Genomic DNA, 16,906 nt, shown 5'->3' with positions numbered 1-16,906 from the left:
AGTGAAACAGTCCAGGTTCACGCAGTGAAACAGTCCAGGTTCACGCAGTGAAACAGTCCAGGTTCACGTGGTGAAACAGTCCAGGTTCACACTGTGAAACAGTCCAGGTTCACACAGTGAAACAGTCCAGGTTCACACAGTGAAACAGTCCAGGTTCACACAGTGAAACAGTCCAGGTTCACACAGTGAAACAGTCCAGGTTCACACAGTGAAACAGTCCAGGTTCACGTAGTGAAACAGTCCAGGTTCACGTAGTGAAACAGTCCAGGTTCACACGGTGAAACAGTCCAGGTTCACGTGGTGAAACAGTCCAGGTTCACGGAGTGAAACAGTCCAGGTTCACGTGGTGAAACAGTCCAGGTTCACGTGGTGAAACAGTCCAGGTTCACGCAGTGAAACAGTCCAGGTTCACGCAGTGAAACAGTCCAGGTTCACGCAGTGAAACAGTCCAGGTTCACGTGGTGAAACAGTCCAGGTTCACGCGGTGAAACAGTCCAGGTTCACGCAGTGAAACAGTCCAGGTTCACGCAGTGAAACAGTCCAGGTTCACGCAGTGAAACAGTCCAGGTTCACGTGGTGAAACAGTCCAGGTTCACGCAGTGAAACAGTCCAGGTTCACGCAGTGAAACAGTCCAGGTTCACACAGTGAAACAGTCCAGGTTCACGCAGTGAAACAGTCCAGGTTCACACAGTGAAACAGTCCAGGTTCACACAGTGAAACAGTCCAGGTTCACGTGGTGAAACAGTCCAGGTTCACACTGTGAAACAGTCCAGGTTCACGCGGTGAAACAGTCCAGGTTCACGCAGTGAAACAGTCCAGGTTCACGCAGTGAAACAGTCCAGGTTCACACAGTGAAACAGTCCAGGTTCACGCAGTGAAACAGTCCAGGTTCACGTGGTGAAACAGTCCAGGTTCACACAGTGAAACAGTCCAGGTTCACGTGGTGAAACAGTCCAGGTTCACTCTGTGAAACAGTCCAGGTTCACACAGTGAAACAGTCCAGGTTCACACAGTGAAACAGTCCAGGTTCACACAGTGAAACAGTCCAGGTTCACGTGGTGAAACAGTCCAGGTTCACACTGTGAAACAGTCCAGGTTCACGTGGTGAAACAGTCCAGGTTCACGCAGTGAAACAGTCCAGGTTCACGCAGTGAAACAGTCCAGGTTCACACAGTGAAACAGTCCAGGTTCACGCAGTGAAACAGTCCAGGTTCACGTGGTGAAACAGTCCAGGTTCACACAGTGAAACAGTCCAGGTTCACACAGTGAAACAGTCCAGGTTCACGGAGTGAAACAGTCCAGGTTCACACAGTGAAACAGTCCAGGTTCACTCTGTGAAACAGTCCAGGTTCACACAGTGAAACAGTCCAGGTTCACACAGTGAAACAGTCCAGGTTCACACAGTGAAACAGTCCAGGTTCACGTGGTGAAACAGTCCAGGTTCACACTGTGAAACAGTCCAGGTTCACGTGGTGAAACAGTCCAGGTTCACGCAGTGAAACAGTCCAGGTTCACGCAGTGAAACAGTCCAGGTTCACACAGTGAAACAGTCCAGGTTCACGCAGTGAAACAGTCCAGGTTCACGTGGTGAAACAGTCCAGGTTCACACAGTGAAACAGTCCAGGTTCACACAGTGAAACAGTCCAGGTTCACGGAGTGAAACAGTCCAGGTTCACACAGTGAAACAGTCCAGGTTCACGGAGTGAAACAGTCCAGGTTCACGTAGTGAAACAGTCCAGGTTCACACAGTGAAACAGTCCAGGTTCACGTGGTGAAACAGTCCAGGTTCACGTGGTGAAACAGTCCAGGTTCACGCGGTGAAACAGTCCAGGTTCACGCGGTGAAACGGGTTCTGGTGGGATTGGATCTGGTCTCTGGTTGGAGGTGAACCGGGTGGAGCTGTGGGGAGTGAATGAAGACGAGACTCCTGGATGACAGCGGGCGTGAGGCTCCGCCCCCTGGGAGTCGTGGCGCTGCCGCTCTGATGGACCGCTGTGACATTTCGTCCAGACGGTGGCGTCCCTGAAGGACGAGGTCACTTCCTGTCCCGGCGTCTCTGAGGACCAGAACCTTCATCTGGACGTCTGTTCAGTCCTGCTCGTGGGGGTGTGTACTACCTTCTCATGGGGGTGTGTACTACTTATTTTAATGCTGTCACAGGGGGCGGGGCATATGCAGATTTTATTTTCATAAAGCAAAAATTTACAATTTAAATTTAGTTTAATATTACATATTAGATTTAATGTATAGGTTTAATAACATCCCCCTACGGCGTCATCATCAGTGACGTCATCTGGAATTCCCCCCTCCCCCCAGCAGCAGGTGGCAGATCAGACCGGGTCGGACGCTCCCGCCCCACCCTACAGGGGGCGGGCTTTGGGATGCCTCCATTCTCATCTTCATCTTCCTCAGGTTCAGCCCGGGTTGTGGAGGGGGGGTGACCCGGACCCGAACCGGACCCCCCCCCCCCCGCAAACACACTAATAATTAAAGGAAGCAAATATTCACGTGTTGAAAAAAATCGTGGACCTGCCCCCGCTCCCCCCCCCCCCTCACCCATCCACCCCCCCCCCCGGGTTCACCGCCAAGCGCTGCGGCAAAATGTCATATTTCAGCTTCAGCTCTCAGAGGACGAGCTCCTCTCTCCTCCTCCTCTCCATCCGCTGCTGGAGCTCCTGGTGTCGGGAGGTGCTCCTCTTCCTCCTCCTCTTCCTCCTCCTCCTCCTCCTCTTCTCCTTTTCCAAACCGGGGGGTTTTCGGAGGAGACGCGCTCAGAAAAACTCATCTGGGAACTAAACGCAGAGGTTGGACTTTTTAAAGGGAGTCAAACTGAGGAGGAAGGAGAACCTCCTCCTCCTCCTCCTCTTCACTTTCTTCCACTCGGACCTCCTGATCCAGGTTCCTCCTCATCTCCATCAGGGCTCCTGGCGGCTCCTCGTCCCGCCGCCGCGCGTCACCGCCGTGCGTAAAAGCCGCTCCTCCGGTACCGAGCGCCTCCCCCTCCCACCATGGAGGTGTTCCAGAGCCGCGCCGTGGGCATCTCCGTGGCCGTGGCCCACGGGGTGTTCTCCGGGTCCCTGAACATCCTGCTGAAGTTCCTGATCAGCCGCTGCGGCTTCCGCTTCCTGACGCTGGTGCAGCTGCTGACCAGCAGCACCGCCGCCCTCAGCCTGGAGGCGCTGCGCCGCCTGGGGCGGGTGGACGTCCCGCCGCTCAGCCGCCAGCTGTCCAAGGTAGGACCGGACCGGGACCGGGACCGGAGCGGGAGCGGGACCGGGACCGGGGTCGGTCATTTGAATCAGGAATCAAGTTTCCTGATTCAAATGATTTAAATGAAGTTTAATCCGAATTAAAAGTCCACAACTTTAACCCTTTATTCATCACCACTTGGTGACGTCCCTTTTAATCAGGATTGAACAAAACCAAACTCATCCTGGTCTCGTTGCGTCAGTCATGACGTCACAGCAAAGTTTAGCTTTGACCAGCGACCTCCCCCGAACCCCCACCCCCCCAGGTTTGGAAAGCTGCCTGAAGGTTTCTACTTGATTGAATTATTGATTGATTGACAGGCTATGGAGCTGATTAGATGAAACAATTACGTTTTTATTGAAGCTAAAGTTATTTTGAAAAATGTCTTCAAGCTAAAAAAATATTTAAATATATTAATATATTAATTAATACATAATTAAAATTAATTCAAATTAAATTCAGTCTTTAGCCGCCGGATGAAATCATGCTAAAATGAAGCAGCGCCCCCTAGAGAATCCAGTTTGTTTAGTCATGTTTACTGGAAATATGTTCACCTGTAAACATCTGTTTACCCCCCCCCCGAAACCCCCCCAGTGGATGACAGAAGTACCAACGTCAAAAATAATGAAGCAAAGACCATGTGACTAAAGGTTATAATGGAGCCGATCAGAGTGTGACGTGTGTGTGTGTGTGTGTGTGTGTGTGTGTGTGTGTGTGTGTGTGTGTGTGTGTGTGTGTGTGTGTGTGTGTGTGCAGGACTTCGCCCCGGTGTGTGTGCTGTCCACGCTGCAGTCCACGCTGACCCTGTGGTCCCTGCGGGGGCTCAGCCTCCCCATGTACGTGGTGTTCAAGCGCTGCCTGCCGCTCTTCACGCTCAGCATCGGGGTGTGTGTCCTGAGGAACGGCGTCCCGTCCGTCGGCGTGGTGACGGCCGTCATCATCACCACGGGGGGGGCGGCGCTGGCCGGTAACACACACACACACACACACACACACACACACACACACACACACACACACACTGGACTTGAATCAGTGTGAATGGAATCACAGAATCAGTCGTATTGATTTTGTTTCCATGTTCCTGTGATTAATAGATCTGATCAATAACCCCCCCCCCCCCGTGTGACCCCCCCAGCTGGTCTCTCATCGTGTTAATGGTCCTGGAGTCGTAAACAAAAGCCTACAGATCATTTATTTCCTGAATCAATCTCCAATCGGCTCCTCAGGCGGGGGGGGGGGGTAGAGGGTTGGGGGGGGTAAACAGGAACCATTCAGAAAATCAGGCTAGGGGGCAAATTCACCACAACACCAACATGTTGGTGAGGAATGAGATCATTGATTATTGGTATTATTGATGACATCATAAGAGCAGATCTGATGTTAACACCTACCTGAGTGTGTGTGTGTGTGTGTGTGTGTGTGTGTGTGTGTGTGTGTGTGTGTGTGTGTGTGTGTGTGTGTGTGTGTGTGTGTGTGTGTGTGTCTGTGTGTCTGTGTGTCTGTGTGTGTGTGTGTGTGTGTGTGTGTTTCCAGTCACCATAAAGACTTGAATTAGTTCCCCTCCTCCTCTTCCCCCTCCTCCTCCTCTTCCTCTTCCTCCTCTTCTTCCTCTTCCTCCTCCTCTTCCTCTTCCTCCTCTTCTTCCTCTTCCTCTTCCTCCTCCTCCTCCTCCTCTTTGTCCTCCTCCTCTGGAGGTGTTTTCTTCTCTCCAGCGCTGGCCCCTCCCTCCTGGAGCCTGGTGGGCGGGGCCACGTTGCCACGGTGACTCACCTGCGCTGGCAGACGGGTTGTTTGTCTTTCATTTCCTGCTGGACTCAAACTTCCTGTCAGACGGTGTCCCAGCAGCAGGAGCCACTCTGACCCTCCTCCTCCTGGTGGCCACGCCCTCACCTGTCTCTGCCCCCCCCACAGGTGCGGGCGACCTGACGGGCGAGCCTCTGGGCTACGTGACGGGCGTGCTGGCGGTGGTGATCCACGCCTCCTACCTGGTTGTGATCCAGAAGAGCAGCCTGGACGGCCCCCACGGCCCCCTGACGGCCCAGTACGCTATCGCTACCATGGCAACGCCGGTAAGTCGTCCCCCCCCACCCGCCCTCCCTCCTCTGATGCCTCCTGACTCCGCCCCCTCCTCTCCCCCCCTCAGGTGCTGCTGGTCTGCTCCTTCATCTCCATGGATACCATCAACATGTGGTCGTACGAGGGGTGGGGCGACCCCCGCGTGACGGGCGTGTTCGTGTGCTGCGTGCTGATTGGCTGCGCCATGAACTTCACCACGCTGCACTGCACCTACATCAACTCGGCCGTCACCACCAGCTTCGTGGGCGTGGTCAAGAGCATCGCCACCATCACGGTGGGCATGCTGGCGTTCAACGACGTGGCCCCCACCGGGCTGTTCATCGGGGGCGTGGCCGTCAACACGGTGGGCTCGGTCACCTACTGCGTGGTCAAGTACCGGGAGATGAAGACGAAGAGCCTCTACCAGGACCTGGAGGGGGCGGGGAAAGAAGCCCCGCCCCCCGGCGAGCCATACGGGGAGAAGCCTGCGCCAGGCGGCGACCCCCCCGTGGATCCGGAGGCCATCGGAGAGGTGGGCGTGGCTTCCGCCGTCATGACCGAACAGGAAGTGGTGGAGATGCAGCGGGAACACCTCCAGAAGGAAAGCCCCGCCCCCGGGCCGTCGCCTAGCGACAGCTACCTGGGGGTGTGGCGCTCCGTCAGACACCTGCAGTTCCTGAAGAAAGAGCCTCTGATCCCCAACATGGAGCAGCAGAGTCCCTGAGGGGGGGCGGACCCGCCCGGAGGGGACACGCCCACTGTCCAATCAGGAACCTCCTCCGTTAGCGTTAGCGTTAGCGAAGAATCCTCATCGATTCCCGTGATGAGGATCAAAGGAGGCTCCTGGAGGAGGAGCCGGCGTGAAGAGACTCCTCCCCCTCCCCCCCTACGCCCCCCCGAGGCGCCCCGTCATGGGGAGGGGCGGGCTAACACAGTGTAGCATGACCCGGACTGTGTCCCCGCCCATTAGCCCGCTAGCAAAGCTAAAGCAGCTCTCAGAAAAAAATGACCAACCAGGTAACAGCAAGCAAACAGGAAGGACGGCTGAACTCGAGCGTCTGATTGGCTGGAGCAACGGGGGCGGGACCAAGTCTGGAGAAGCATGCTCTGGTCAGAAAAACTAACCAATCAACGGCTTTGTTTGTTTGTTTGTTTGATTTATGGTCTGTTTACTCCCATTTGTTTACTGTTTGTTTACTGTTTGTTTACTGTTTGTTTACGGTTTGTGTCTGTTTACAATCAAACCTTAAAGTGAATCATGTGACCTCACGCCTGGCGTCCTGTCGTTTTACACCAGGAAACATTCTGATGCTGTTCCAGATCGAACTGTCTGAACCAGGTGTGAACGGGTTCCGGACCAGGTATGAACCGGGTGTAAACTGGGTCTGAACCCGAGTCTGAACCAGGTGTGAAAAAGCTCTGAACCTGGTCTGATCTGGATCTGAACTGGTGTGTGAACCGGGTCAGAACCAGGACTGAACAGGTCTGTACCAGGTTGAACATGTATGAACCGCATCTGAACGGGGTTTGAACCAGATCTGAATAAGGTGTGGTCTGGGTGTGAACCGGGAACAAACGAACGGGTCTGAAACGGGTGTGAACCGGGTATCAACCAGGTCTGAAATAGGTATGAACCAGGTCAAAACCATGTGTGAACCTGGTGTGAACCAGGAGCGAACAGGTCTGAAACAGGTGTGAACCGGGTATTAACCAGGTCTGATCCAGGTGTGAACTGGGTCAGAATCGGGTGAGAACCAGGAGTGAACAGGTCTGTACTTGGTGGGAACTGGGCGTCAACAATGTATGAAATAGGTATGAACCGGGTCAAAACCGTGTGTGAACTGAGCAGAACCGGGTTCAAATGATGTATGAACCGCATCTGAACCGGGTGTGAACCAGATCTGAATTAGGTGTGAACTGGGTGTGAACAGACAGCCAACAGGTCTAAAACAGGTGTGAACCGGGTGTGAACTGGGTCAGAACTGGTTTTGACCTCAGTGACCTGATCTGGTGTCTATGCGTCCTCCTCCTCTGCTGAGGGCGGGGCCTCTCATGGGGGCGGAGCCTTCAGCTGCTGGTATTGATCGGATTGATTTTCTCTCTCAGTTCTCAAACCTCATTTGAAGCTGCGGCGCCCCCTGCAGGTCGGATGCTGCTGGGCGGCGCCGGGCGTGATTCCAGGGGCGGAGCTTCAGGAGTCAGGTGGACGTCTGATTGGTTCATCCGTGGTGGGAGTGAGACGTCTCTGTTTTCGCTGGAAAGTCGATAGCCAATCAGTGTTTGTTCAGAGGGTCGTGTTCCCTCTGGGGGGGGTATGGATGGGTTACCACGGCGATAATGGTGTTTCATCTGCAGCGACAGACAAACTGATCGTCACCTGTCCTCTGGTGAACCCCCCCCCAAAAGAAGGGGGGGCAGGAGACTCGTGAACGGATCCGTCAGCACTTTACTGCTGAAAACCTACCCCCCCTTTAGACGCTTCAGTGGGACGGAAACACACACACACACACACACACACACACACACACACACACACACACACACACACACACACACACACACACCTGGTAGAATCTGCAGGGCGTCTGCAGAGAGAATGAAACCATTTATTGGGATGAAGAGGAGGAGGAGGAGGAGGAACCAGGTGCAGTGAGGAGGAAGACCATCATCATCATCTTCATCAGCTTTCATCTCAGGAGAGAAAATTAGATTCAGACAAAGTTCCTTTAAAGGACCAAGAGTTTCTGCTCCCCTGCTGGCAGGTAGGAAAAGACATCGATTGTCTCCTCCTCCTCCTCTTCCTCCTCCTCCTCTTCCTCCTTCTCTTCCTCCTCCTCCTCTTCCTCTTTCTTGTCTTCCTCTTCCTCCTCTTCCTCTTTCTTGTCTTCCTCTTCCTCTTCCTCCTCCTCTTCCTCTTCCTACTCTTCCTCTTCCTCCTCTTCCTCCTCCTCTTCCCCCTCTTCCTCTTCCTCCTCCTCCTCCTCTTCCTCTTCCTCCTCCTCCTCTTCCTCGTTCTTGTCTTCCTCCTCCTCTTCCTCTTCCTCTATCTTGTCTTCCTCCTCCTCTTCCTCCTCCTCCTCCTCCTCTTCCTCCTCTTTCTCTTCTTCCTCTACTTCCTCTTCTTCCTCCTTCTCCCCCTCTTCCTCTTTCTTGTCTTCCTCTTCCTCCTCCTCCCGTTCACCTGGTTTTAATCTGCCCCCAGCGGTGTGTGGGGGGGTTGGGGGAGGCATGACCTCCATGACATCATCAATCTGTGGACGTGAGCTAAAGGAAGCAGCTTCAGATAAGAAGTCATCCTGAGGGAGTGTGTGTGTGTGTGTGTGTGTGTGTGTGTGTGTGTGTGTGTGTGTGTGTGTGTGTGTGTGTGTCTCCATGTTCATTATCGGCTGCAGCATCCAGCAGGCCGCGCCTCCATCAGTCCAGACGCACCTCATTGGCTGTTCACTGAGGTGTGAGGCGTTCAATAGAGACACACACACACACACACACACACACACACACACACACACACACACACACACACACACACTCGTTTTATTTGATCTTAAATTGAAGCCTAAGGATTTTTACGCTTCAGGAGTCGAAAACCCAAAAAACACAAATGACAAAATAACTGATAATCAATCAATGAGGTCATTTACATTCAATATGAGCGCTAACGTTAGCTCTAATGCTAACCCAAGCAGCTGCATTTGTCTCACTTCCTGGTATCCGCTAGCGACCGCTAGCTCCTTGGCCTCATGCCGTTAGCATTAGTTAGCATCTGCAGTTGAACCAATGGCGGACGCTCTGTGAGCTGAAGCTAGCGCCGCACCGCTAATGCTAGCAGGCCGCCTGGCGGCTCGTCTGATTGGCTGACGCTGGCTGTTGAAGTTGGAACATGTTTGATCTTCCTCTTCCCTCGTCGTCAGTCGGTGGTCGGATGAAACCCGTTGGATGAAACTTGTTGGATGAAGCCTGTCGGATGAAGCTGGCGTTGCTCATCGTAATCCGACAGCAGCGTCCCGAGACGAAGAGGAGGAGGAGGAGGGGCTCGGCTCTCCGCCGTGATGAAGATTCTCGCCGTCACACGGGAGCGTGGACGGAGGCTCCGCCCCCGGGCGCCGTCTCTAACGCGTCTCACATCGGCGAGACATTTCAGGACGCCTTTGAGCCCCGAGACAAATTCATCCGCATCAGGAGACAGACGCAGAAAAACTCCCAGAAGTCTGTGGGAGGGGGCGGAGCCGAGGACGCCGCTGCTCCCAGCTGGACAGGAAGTGGTTCTTGTTGTTCAGCCTCAGGTCCAGGTGTGTTGAGCTAGCAGCAGCTAATCCACGCTGCAGGTGTGTGACGTCAGTGTGATGACATCACCAAACAGGAAGTGGTGATGGAGACGAGTACAGACCTTCATCAACCAACAGACTCATTAAGTGAGGTGAAACACTTTAACCCCTCCCACACCTGTCCACCCTCGACCCCCCTACTTATCTCACTCTTCTTCTCCACTTCCTGCTCTAATTATCACACAACAAGCTCCTCCTCTTTTTTTCCACCTACGGTGTCACCTTTGACCTTTGGTATCTGCGTGTGTGTTAAAAACCTCTCAGGAGCGTTTGTGGACCTCAGTCGCCCTCTAGTGGCCGTCTGGGGGAACTGCACCTGAACCTGTGCAGGTGAGCAGCGCCACCTGGCGGACAGAGGCTCGCGCTGCACCGATCAGGATTATTGACTTTAATTTTCACACCTGAACAAATTTAAAGTCACTGATTGATGTCATGGTAACGACCAGGTGGGCGGGGCTTCACCAGGTCACGCACCGTGGGCGTGTTTGTAGGAGGAGCACCAATAAACCAATCAGCCGTTGAGCTAAACAGCTCCTGCTCTCTCAAAGGAATCTTTATTGACAATCTGTCGTGACAATTAGCTTTATTAGCTTTACAACATTCAACCTTTAGAAAACCACAACTGGAGATCAACCAATCAGGACAAAGCAACCTGTGACATCACCGTAGGGCCTTAGCTACGCACACACACCTCAGCTTTAGCTAGCGTTCTTCACGTTCCTCTTCTTCTTCTTCTTTGGTGTCTGCTTCTTAGCGGCGTCTGAACCGGAGGGCGGAGTCTCTCTGGGGGGCAGAGCTTGTTCCAACTGGGGTGGTGCTCCTGATGGTCCCTGTGGTTCTGACTGGACCTGACCTTCCTCTGGGGCAGCCTTGTGGATCAGGACCTCTGCTGGTGGATCCGTCTGGACTTCCTCAGGTTGAGTCTTCAGCTCCTCCTCCTGAACTTTGACCTCCTCTCCGGTGGCGTCTCCTGGGTCAGAAACAGCTGGAACTTCTTCTGGTGACCCCTTTGGAACCTCCTCAACTTTATCTAGGAGAACCGGTTCCTCTGGTTGGACGTCTACTTCCTGTTCAGGGACTGAAGTCACTTCCTGTTCAGGGACGAAAGTGACTTCCTGTTTGGGGCCTGAGGTGACTTCCTGTTTGGGGCCTGAGGTGACTTCCTGTTCGGGGCCTGAGGTGACTTCCTTTTTGGGGCCTGAGGTGACTTCCTGTTTGGGGCCTGAGGTGACTTCCTGTTTGGGGCCTGAGGTGACTTCCTGTTTGGGGCCTGAGGTGACTTCCTGTTCGGGGCCTGAGGTGACTTCCTGTTCGGGGCCTGAGGTGACTTCCTGTTTGGAGCCTGAGGTGACTTCCTGTTTGGGGCCTGAGGTGACTTCCTGTTCGGGGCCTGAGGTGACTTCCTGTTTGGAGCCTAAGGTGACTTCCTGTTCGGGGCTTGAGGTGACTTCCTGTTTGACCCGGGGTTTGGAGTTAAACTGAGCTAACGCAGACGTCACCTCATCTTCGTGATCGACCTCGTGACTCTCCTCCTCTTCATCACCACCACCCGTGGCCAACAGGGCGGCGGCGAACTCCTGCAGCTTGGCCTGCTCCTTCTTCAGCCGGGCCATGTCCTCCGTCAGGACCAGGTCCTGGTCCTGGATCTCCTGGGCCTCTGAAGGCTCCAGCAGGCCTGACTTGTCTTCACCCTCGGTGATGTCATTGGGCTGAGCCCCGCCCTCCGGCGGCGGCGCGCTGGCGTTGGAGCGACGGACCTCCTTGATCTTGTCATAGAGGACCACCCTCTCCTCCTGAAGGGCGCGGCACAACTTCTCCAGCTTCTGGATCTTCAGGACGAACAGGTCGTACTCTTTGCCTTTCTCCGTTCTCTGGAAGAGGAGAACAGAACAGGAAGTAAGCTTTCAATCCCCGCCCCCTGTGATTGTCTGTCACCTGATTGGTTGACCTCCTACATCAGGAACCACGTCCATAACAAACCTCCTCGATCATGTCCGTCAGAGCCTTGTTGCAGTTCTCGAACCTGGTCTTCCAGATGTTGGACTCTTTGTCCATCTTCTTCATCTTCTCCGACATCTAAAGGGGGCGGAGTTTAAAATGTCAAACACAGGCGTGCTGAAGGAACCGGGCCGACGGACGGACACCTACGTTCTCCATCTCCTTCTTGAAGTGTGCGTAGATCTGGTTGCTCTTGGCCAGCGTCTCCTGAAACTCGTCGAACTTCTGGCCGTAGAGCGTCAGCTGTGAGGGCGAGACACCCGACGGGATGAGAGCGGTTTTGGACGCGGCCCGACGACGAGACGTCATGGACCAGGAGGTCAGAAGACGACCGACAGCGTAAGCACTTCCTGTTTCCCGGCTCTCGCTCCTGAACTTTAACAAACTTAAATCTAAGTCATGTCTTTTTGCCGACTAGAAAACGTGTCTGAAATATCTTGAAACAGTAAACCCTGAACCGTGTTTGACCCCAGTGAAGGTGAGGCCACCTGTAGGGGGCAGCATCTACCTCTCTTTTACCCTCTGACCCGACGCCTTCAGACCCCCAGCCAGTCCCCAGAACAGAAGGAGGGTCTTCAAACCTTTCCTGCAAGTCCAGCTGACCTCATTCAACAGGTAATGACCATACAGGTAGTCCTCAACATACGGACATTCGCCAAACAGCTGACTTGCAAAGATCTGACTTACGAACATCTGACTTCAGACATTTGACTTAGAGACATTTCGACTTACAAACATTGGACTTACGAACATTTCGAGTTGCGAACATTTTTGACTTAGGAACATCTGTCTTACTAACATTTGACTTACAGACATCTCGAATTGGGACATTGGACTTAGGGATATTTGAGTTACGAACATTTTGACTTACGGACATTCGACTTATGAACATTCACCATATCCGACTACTGTCCTGCAGTTCCACTTTCTGCCACAACCTCCATGGGGGCAGCACCTCTCCATTCAAGCATCTCCAGCATCTCTCTGATGACAACTCTGACTCTGACCAACAAGAACTCCTCCCTCCTCCTCCTCTTCCTTCACTCTAAAGGTAAGCCAAGCTAATGCTACATGCTACAGTAGCTACAGTGGATCAACAGTGACCCTAACTGTTGTTAATGATGATCTTTAATCTCAAGGATTAAATTTTTGAGATTAAAATTAACCGTAAACTAGCCGTCTGGTTATCTTTAGCCTTAGCTAGCCTGGAGGTAGCACCCCTGGAGCGCGTCTGAACCGGTTTGGACTAGTTGTCCCCGTTGGCGAACTTCATCTCAAAGGGGGGCGAGGCCTATGATACAAATTGCAACGGGCTAGCATCAAACCCCGCCCACCCGCTGGCCCGTGGGGCGTTAGTCACCTGTGCCTCCATCACCGCCCCCTGCTGGCTGAGCGCCTGCGCCTGCAGCTTCCACTCAGCCGCCTGAAGCAGTAACTGGTTAGAGAGAGACAGACGGGTGAGTCAGAGAGACAGACGGGTCTTTACCTTCTTCTTCATGGCCAGCTCCGCCTCCTTCATGGCGAAGCATTTCTTTGTTTTGTCAATAGCCTCCCTAAGTAACTACGGCAACAGAGACAGCACACAGTCAACGGCGTCGCCAATGGCAACCACCAAAGCAAAAGTTACAACAGCGGCGTGACCCCGACCACCGGGTGGCGCCGGGGCCGCCCCCCCCGGGTCGGACTCACGTATTCCTTCTCCCTCTTGTGCTTCTCCTGGGCGTCGGCCAGGAGGGCGTCGGCCTGCTGCAGGCGGGCGTCGGTCAGCTGCTGCTGGAGGTCGCGGCGCCGGTTCATCTTCTCCAGACTCTAGAAGAAGAGGAAGAGGAAGCTGAGAGGGGGGGCCGACGGGGGCCGGGCGGGGGGCCGGCGGCGGCCCCCGGGTGCCGGACGCCGCACCTCCTCCCTCAGCTCGCACTGCTGCATCAGAGTCTCCAGCTTGGCGCTCAGGCGGGAGTTCTCCCCACACAGCTTGTCGTTGCGGGCGTTGTGCGTCTCGATCTGTGATTGGATCTCCGCCAGCTTCTCCTGGAAGTGGTCGGACATCTGGCTCCGCCTCTCCTCGTCCTCCTGATGGCGGCGGAGGGTGTCCTCCTGGATGGGGGGAGAGGGGGAGTTAGTTTGGACACGCTACGAGGTCAGACGGTGCGTGCTGATTGGCCCACCCTGAGCGTGAGGTACCGCCCCTGCAGCTCCCTGCAGAGCGCCTCCAGGTGGCGCCGCGCCGCCCCCCCGCCGCACACCTCCTCCAGGAGGACGGACGTCTGCTGCTGCAGGAGGAGGAGCTTCTTCTGGTCGCGGCGACGCCCGGCTGCCTGCAGAATGGACGGCAAGCGGCGTCAAAAGGTGGAGGGGCTGGCCACGCCCCCCCAGCACCCGGACACGCCCCTCTCACCTGCTCGGCGTACTTCCTGAGGAGGCGGTCCAGCTGCTCTTGTGGAGAAGACGTTTGGTTCAGACTCTGCATGAGGGCGGAGACGTCTGGAGACAAAAATGAAAGCGCCTCACCAGCTGCATCATGGGAAATGTAGGATCTGTGCTCAACACGGTTCTCCTCACCTGCTTCCACGGCGACCGTGATGTCATCCTGTGACTCCTCCTCCAGCTGTTCCAGCTCCGCCTCCATCTTCCTCTGCAACACAAATCTCACGTTCACGCCCACAGCAGACTCCTCCCTCATTGGCCAGTGAGGTCACATGACCCACCTGTCCGTCCAGGACGCCGGCTGCGGAGCCGTAGGTGCTGATGATGTCATCCAGCCGCTGGCTGAACTCCTCCAACGGGTCGAAGAAGCCGGAGGAGTCAGTGGGCGGAGCCTCCGCGTCTCCATCGGCGCCATCCAAGGAGGAGGAGGCTACGCCCGGCTGGGGGGGCGCCAACACGTCTGCTGCATTCAGGGACATCTCCATCCTCTCGGGTCTGGACGCATGGGCGGAGTCACTAGTCTGGTCGCGCCTACACACTCACCACAGCCGGTCACCTGACCTGGACTGTTTCACTGTGTGAACCTGGACTGTTTCACCGTGTGAACCTGGACTGTTTCACTGCGTGAACCTGGACTGTTTCACTGCGTGAACCTGGACTGTTTCACTGCGTGAACCTGGACTGTTTCACTGTGTGAACCTGGACTGTTTCACTGCGTGAACCTGGACTGTTTCACTGCGTGAACCTGGACTGTTTCACTGCGTGAACCTGGACTGTTTCACTGTGTGAACCTGGACTGTTTCACTGCGTGAACCTGGACTGTTTCACCGTGTGAACCTGGACTGTTTCACTGCGTGAACCTGGACTGTTTCACTGCGTGAACCTGGACTGTTTCACTGCGTGAACCTGGACTGTTTCACTGCGTGAACCTGGACTGTTTCACTGTGTGAACCTGGACTGTTTCACTGCGTGAACCTGGACTGTTTCACCGTATGAACCTGGACTGTTTCACTACGTGAACCTGGACTGTTTCACCGTGTGAACCTGGACTGTTTCACCGCGTGAACCTGGACTGTTTCACCGCGTGAACCTGGACTGTTTCACTGCGTGAACCTGGACTGTTTCACTGCGTGAACCTGGACTGTTTCACCGCGTGAACCTGGACTGTTTCACTGCGTGAACCTGGACTGTTTCACCGTGTGAACCTGGACTGTTCATGGGCGGGGCATCCGGCTGACCCCACCCTGACGAGCCGACGCCTTCCTTCGTTTTGCTGTTGATCCTCTGCTCTGTGTCATGTTATTGTATCTGGAAGCTAAAATTAGCCTCTGAGCTAATGCCCCCCCCACACCCCCCCAGCACCTGTTTACGACTCATCTATTCTGAGGACGCCCAAATATGGTCGAACGACCAATGCAGACATGCATCTTGCATGAAACATATGAATTCATGCGTTTCCATGGCAACCACTTCCGCCGTTGATCCATCCCACCCGTGCTATCATCCATCAGGCTCCACCCACTGGGACCCGCCAGCCAATCCCGTCCCTCTACCTGTAACCGTCGTCACCGTCGTGTTCGGGTTTCAATTTTCACATTTTCTGTTTTTTTGCCTCCAAAGCAGAAAATTTACGGATTTATTTTAAATTTAAAGAGAAATTCTCATAAAATTCTTTAAAAATGTTGTTAAAAAAACAGAAACAAGAAATGGTCTTTTTTTGAACAACAGTTAAAACCAGTAAACGAGCCGACGGTGAAGAGGAGGAGTCACATCTTCATCAGCTCCCCCCCACGTGACGGGGGGGCTGGGGGACACGTTCTAACGTCCAAATGAATATTTAGAGAAAGAACAGATTTGTGACAGGAAGAAGGAGGAAAACAGACTCACCAGACCTGGAGCCGCGGAGAATAGAGAGGAAGAGGAGGGGGAGGGGCCTACTGGGAGGACACACGACAGCTGACCCCCAAAATAACCCTCAGGCCCCCAGGGGTCGCCCCGACCGGCCTGAGCTCCAGCGTCTGATTGGCTGCTGGTGGCCTTGAAGGAACAGTTCACACAGAATGGAACGCGGCCGCCCTCATCCTGACGGCTCCTCTGGATGAAGTTCACCTGGAGCTCCTGTAGGGGGCAGCAGAGAAACACCGAAAAACGAAGTGTGTGTGTGTGTGTGTGTGTGTGTGTGTGTGTGTGTGTGTGTGTGTGTGTGTGTGTGAATCACTGATCTATTGATCTGTTGACAGACAGAAAACAGTGACTTCATCAATGAAAGGCTAGAAGGTCTCACCGGGTAACGGTTAGTGATTAACGGGTAACGGTTAGTGATTAACGGTTAGTGATCAACGGTTAGTGATTAACGGGTAACGGTTAGTGATTAACGGTTAGTGATCAACGGTTAGTGATTAACGGGTAACGGTTAGTGATTAACGGTTAGTGATTAACGGGTAACGGTTAGTGATTAACGGTTAGTGATCAACGGTTAGTGATTAACGGTTAGTGATTAACGGGTAACGGTTAGTGATTAACGGTTAGTGATCAACGGTTAGTGATTAACGGGTAACGGTTAGTGATTAACGGTTAGTGATTAACGGGTAACGGTTAGTGATTAACGGTTAGTGATTAACGGGTAACGGTTAGTGATTAACGGTTAGTGATCAACGGTTAGTGATTAACGGGTAACGGTTAGTGATTAACGGTTAGTGATTAACGGTTAGTGATTAACGGGTAACGGTTAGTGATTAACGGTTAGTGATTAACGGTTAGTGATTAACGGGTAACGGTTAGTGATTAATGGTTAGTGATTAACGGGTAACGGTTAGTGATTAACGGGTAACGGTTAGTGATTAACGGTTAG

General features: G+C 53.8%; 2 protein-coding genes across 3 annotated transcripts; one reads left to right on the top strand and one right to left on the bottom strand.

Annotated features, from left to right (window-relative positions):
* Nucleotides 1-2,594: 2,594 nt before the first annotated feature.
* Nucleotides 2,595-6,587, top strand: slc35d3 (solute carrier family 35 member D3). The gene is made up of 5 exons (XM_068342660.1): nt 2,595-2,805; nt 2,921-3,234; nt 4,007-4,217; nt 5,165-5,322; nt 5,397-6,587. Exons 2-5 carry the CDS (start codon nt 3,010-3,012, stop codon nt 6,030-6,032), a joined length of 1,230 nt encoding a protein of 409 aa, XP_068198761.1. The 5' UTR covers nt 2,595-2,805; nt 2,921-3,009; the 3' UTR covers nt 6,033-6,587.
* A 3,584-nt stretch (nt 6,588-10,171) lies between these two features.
* txlnba (taxilin beta a) lies at nt 10,172-16,090 on the bottom strand. 2 transcript variants are annotated; one of them, XM_068343286.1, is made up of 11 exons: nt 15,943-16,090; nt 14,337-14,550; nt 14,191-14,263; nt 14,027-14,112; nt 13,797-13,946; nt 13,531-13,725; nt 13,321-13,440; nt 13,118-13,192; nt 11,782-11,874; nt 11,614-11,709; nt 10,172-11,504 (listed from the first exon to the last, which is right to left on the bottom strand). In XM_068343286.1, exons 2-11 carry the CDS (start codon nt 14,538-14,540, stop codon nt 10,332-10,334), a joined length of 2,265 nt encoding a protein of 754 aa, XP_068199387.1. In that variant the 5' UTR covers nt 14,541-14,550; nt 15,943-16,090; the 3' UTR covers nt 10,172-10,331. The 2 variants fall into 2 exon arrangements, with proteins under 2 accessions (XP_068199387.1, XP_068199389.1); XM_068343288.1 differs by lacking the exon at nt 13,118-13,192 and adding an exon at nt 12,992-13,066.
* Between the last annotated feature and the right edge of the window lie 816 nt (nt 16,091-16,906).

Source organism: Antennarius striatus, chromosome 19, assembly GCF_040054535.1.
Source record: "Antennarius striatus isolate MH-2024 chromosome 19, ASM4005453v1, whole genome shotgun sequence".
Lineage (NCBI taxonomy): Eukaryota > Metazoa > Chordata > Actinopteri > Lophiiformes > Antennariidae > Antennarius > Antennarius striatus.
The sequence above is the reverse complement of the archived record's forward strand: the minus strand, read 5'-3'. Positions and strand labels throughout refer to the sequence as shown.

What these genes read in the sequence shown, in the direction of transcription:
- slc35d3 (XM_068342660.1), top strand. Translation starts at nt 3,010, where the DNA reads ATGGAGGTGTTCCAGAGCCGCGCCGTGGGCATCTCCGTGGCCGTGGCC. An exon ending in TCAGCCGCCAGCTGTCCAAG is followed by an intron (nt 3,235 to 4,006) that starts GTAGGACCGGAC and finishes GTGTGTGTGCAG; the next exon opens with GACTTCGCCCCGGTGTGTGT. An exon ending in TCGCTACCATGGCAACGCCG is followed by an intron (nt 5,323 to 5,396) that starts GTAAGTCGTCCC and finishes TCCCCCCCTCAG; the next exon opens with GTGCTGCTGGTCTGCTCCTT.
- txlnba (XM_068343286.1), bottom strand. Translation starts at nt 14,540, where the DNA reads ATGGAGATGTCCCTGAATGCAGCAGACGTGTTGGCGCCCCCCCAGCCG. An exon ending in TCAGGAAGTACGCCGAGCAG is followed by an intron (nt 13,947 to 14,026) that starts GTGAGAGGGGCG and finishes TCCATTCTGCAG; the next exon opens with GCAGCCGGGCGTCGCCGCGA. An exon ending in ACAAGAGGGAGAAGGAATAC is followed by an intron (nt 13,193 to 13,320) that starts GTGAGTCCGACC and finishes CTGTTGCCGTAG; the next exon opens with TTACTTAGGGAGGCTATTGA.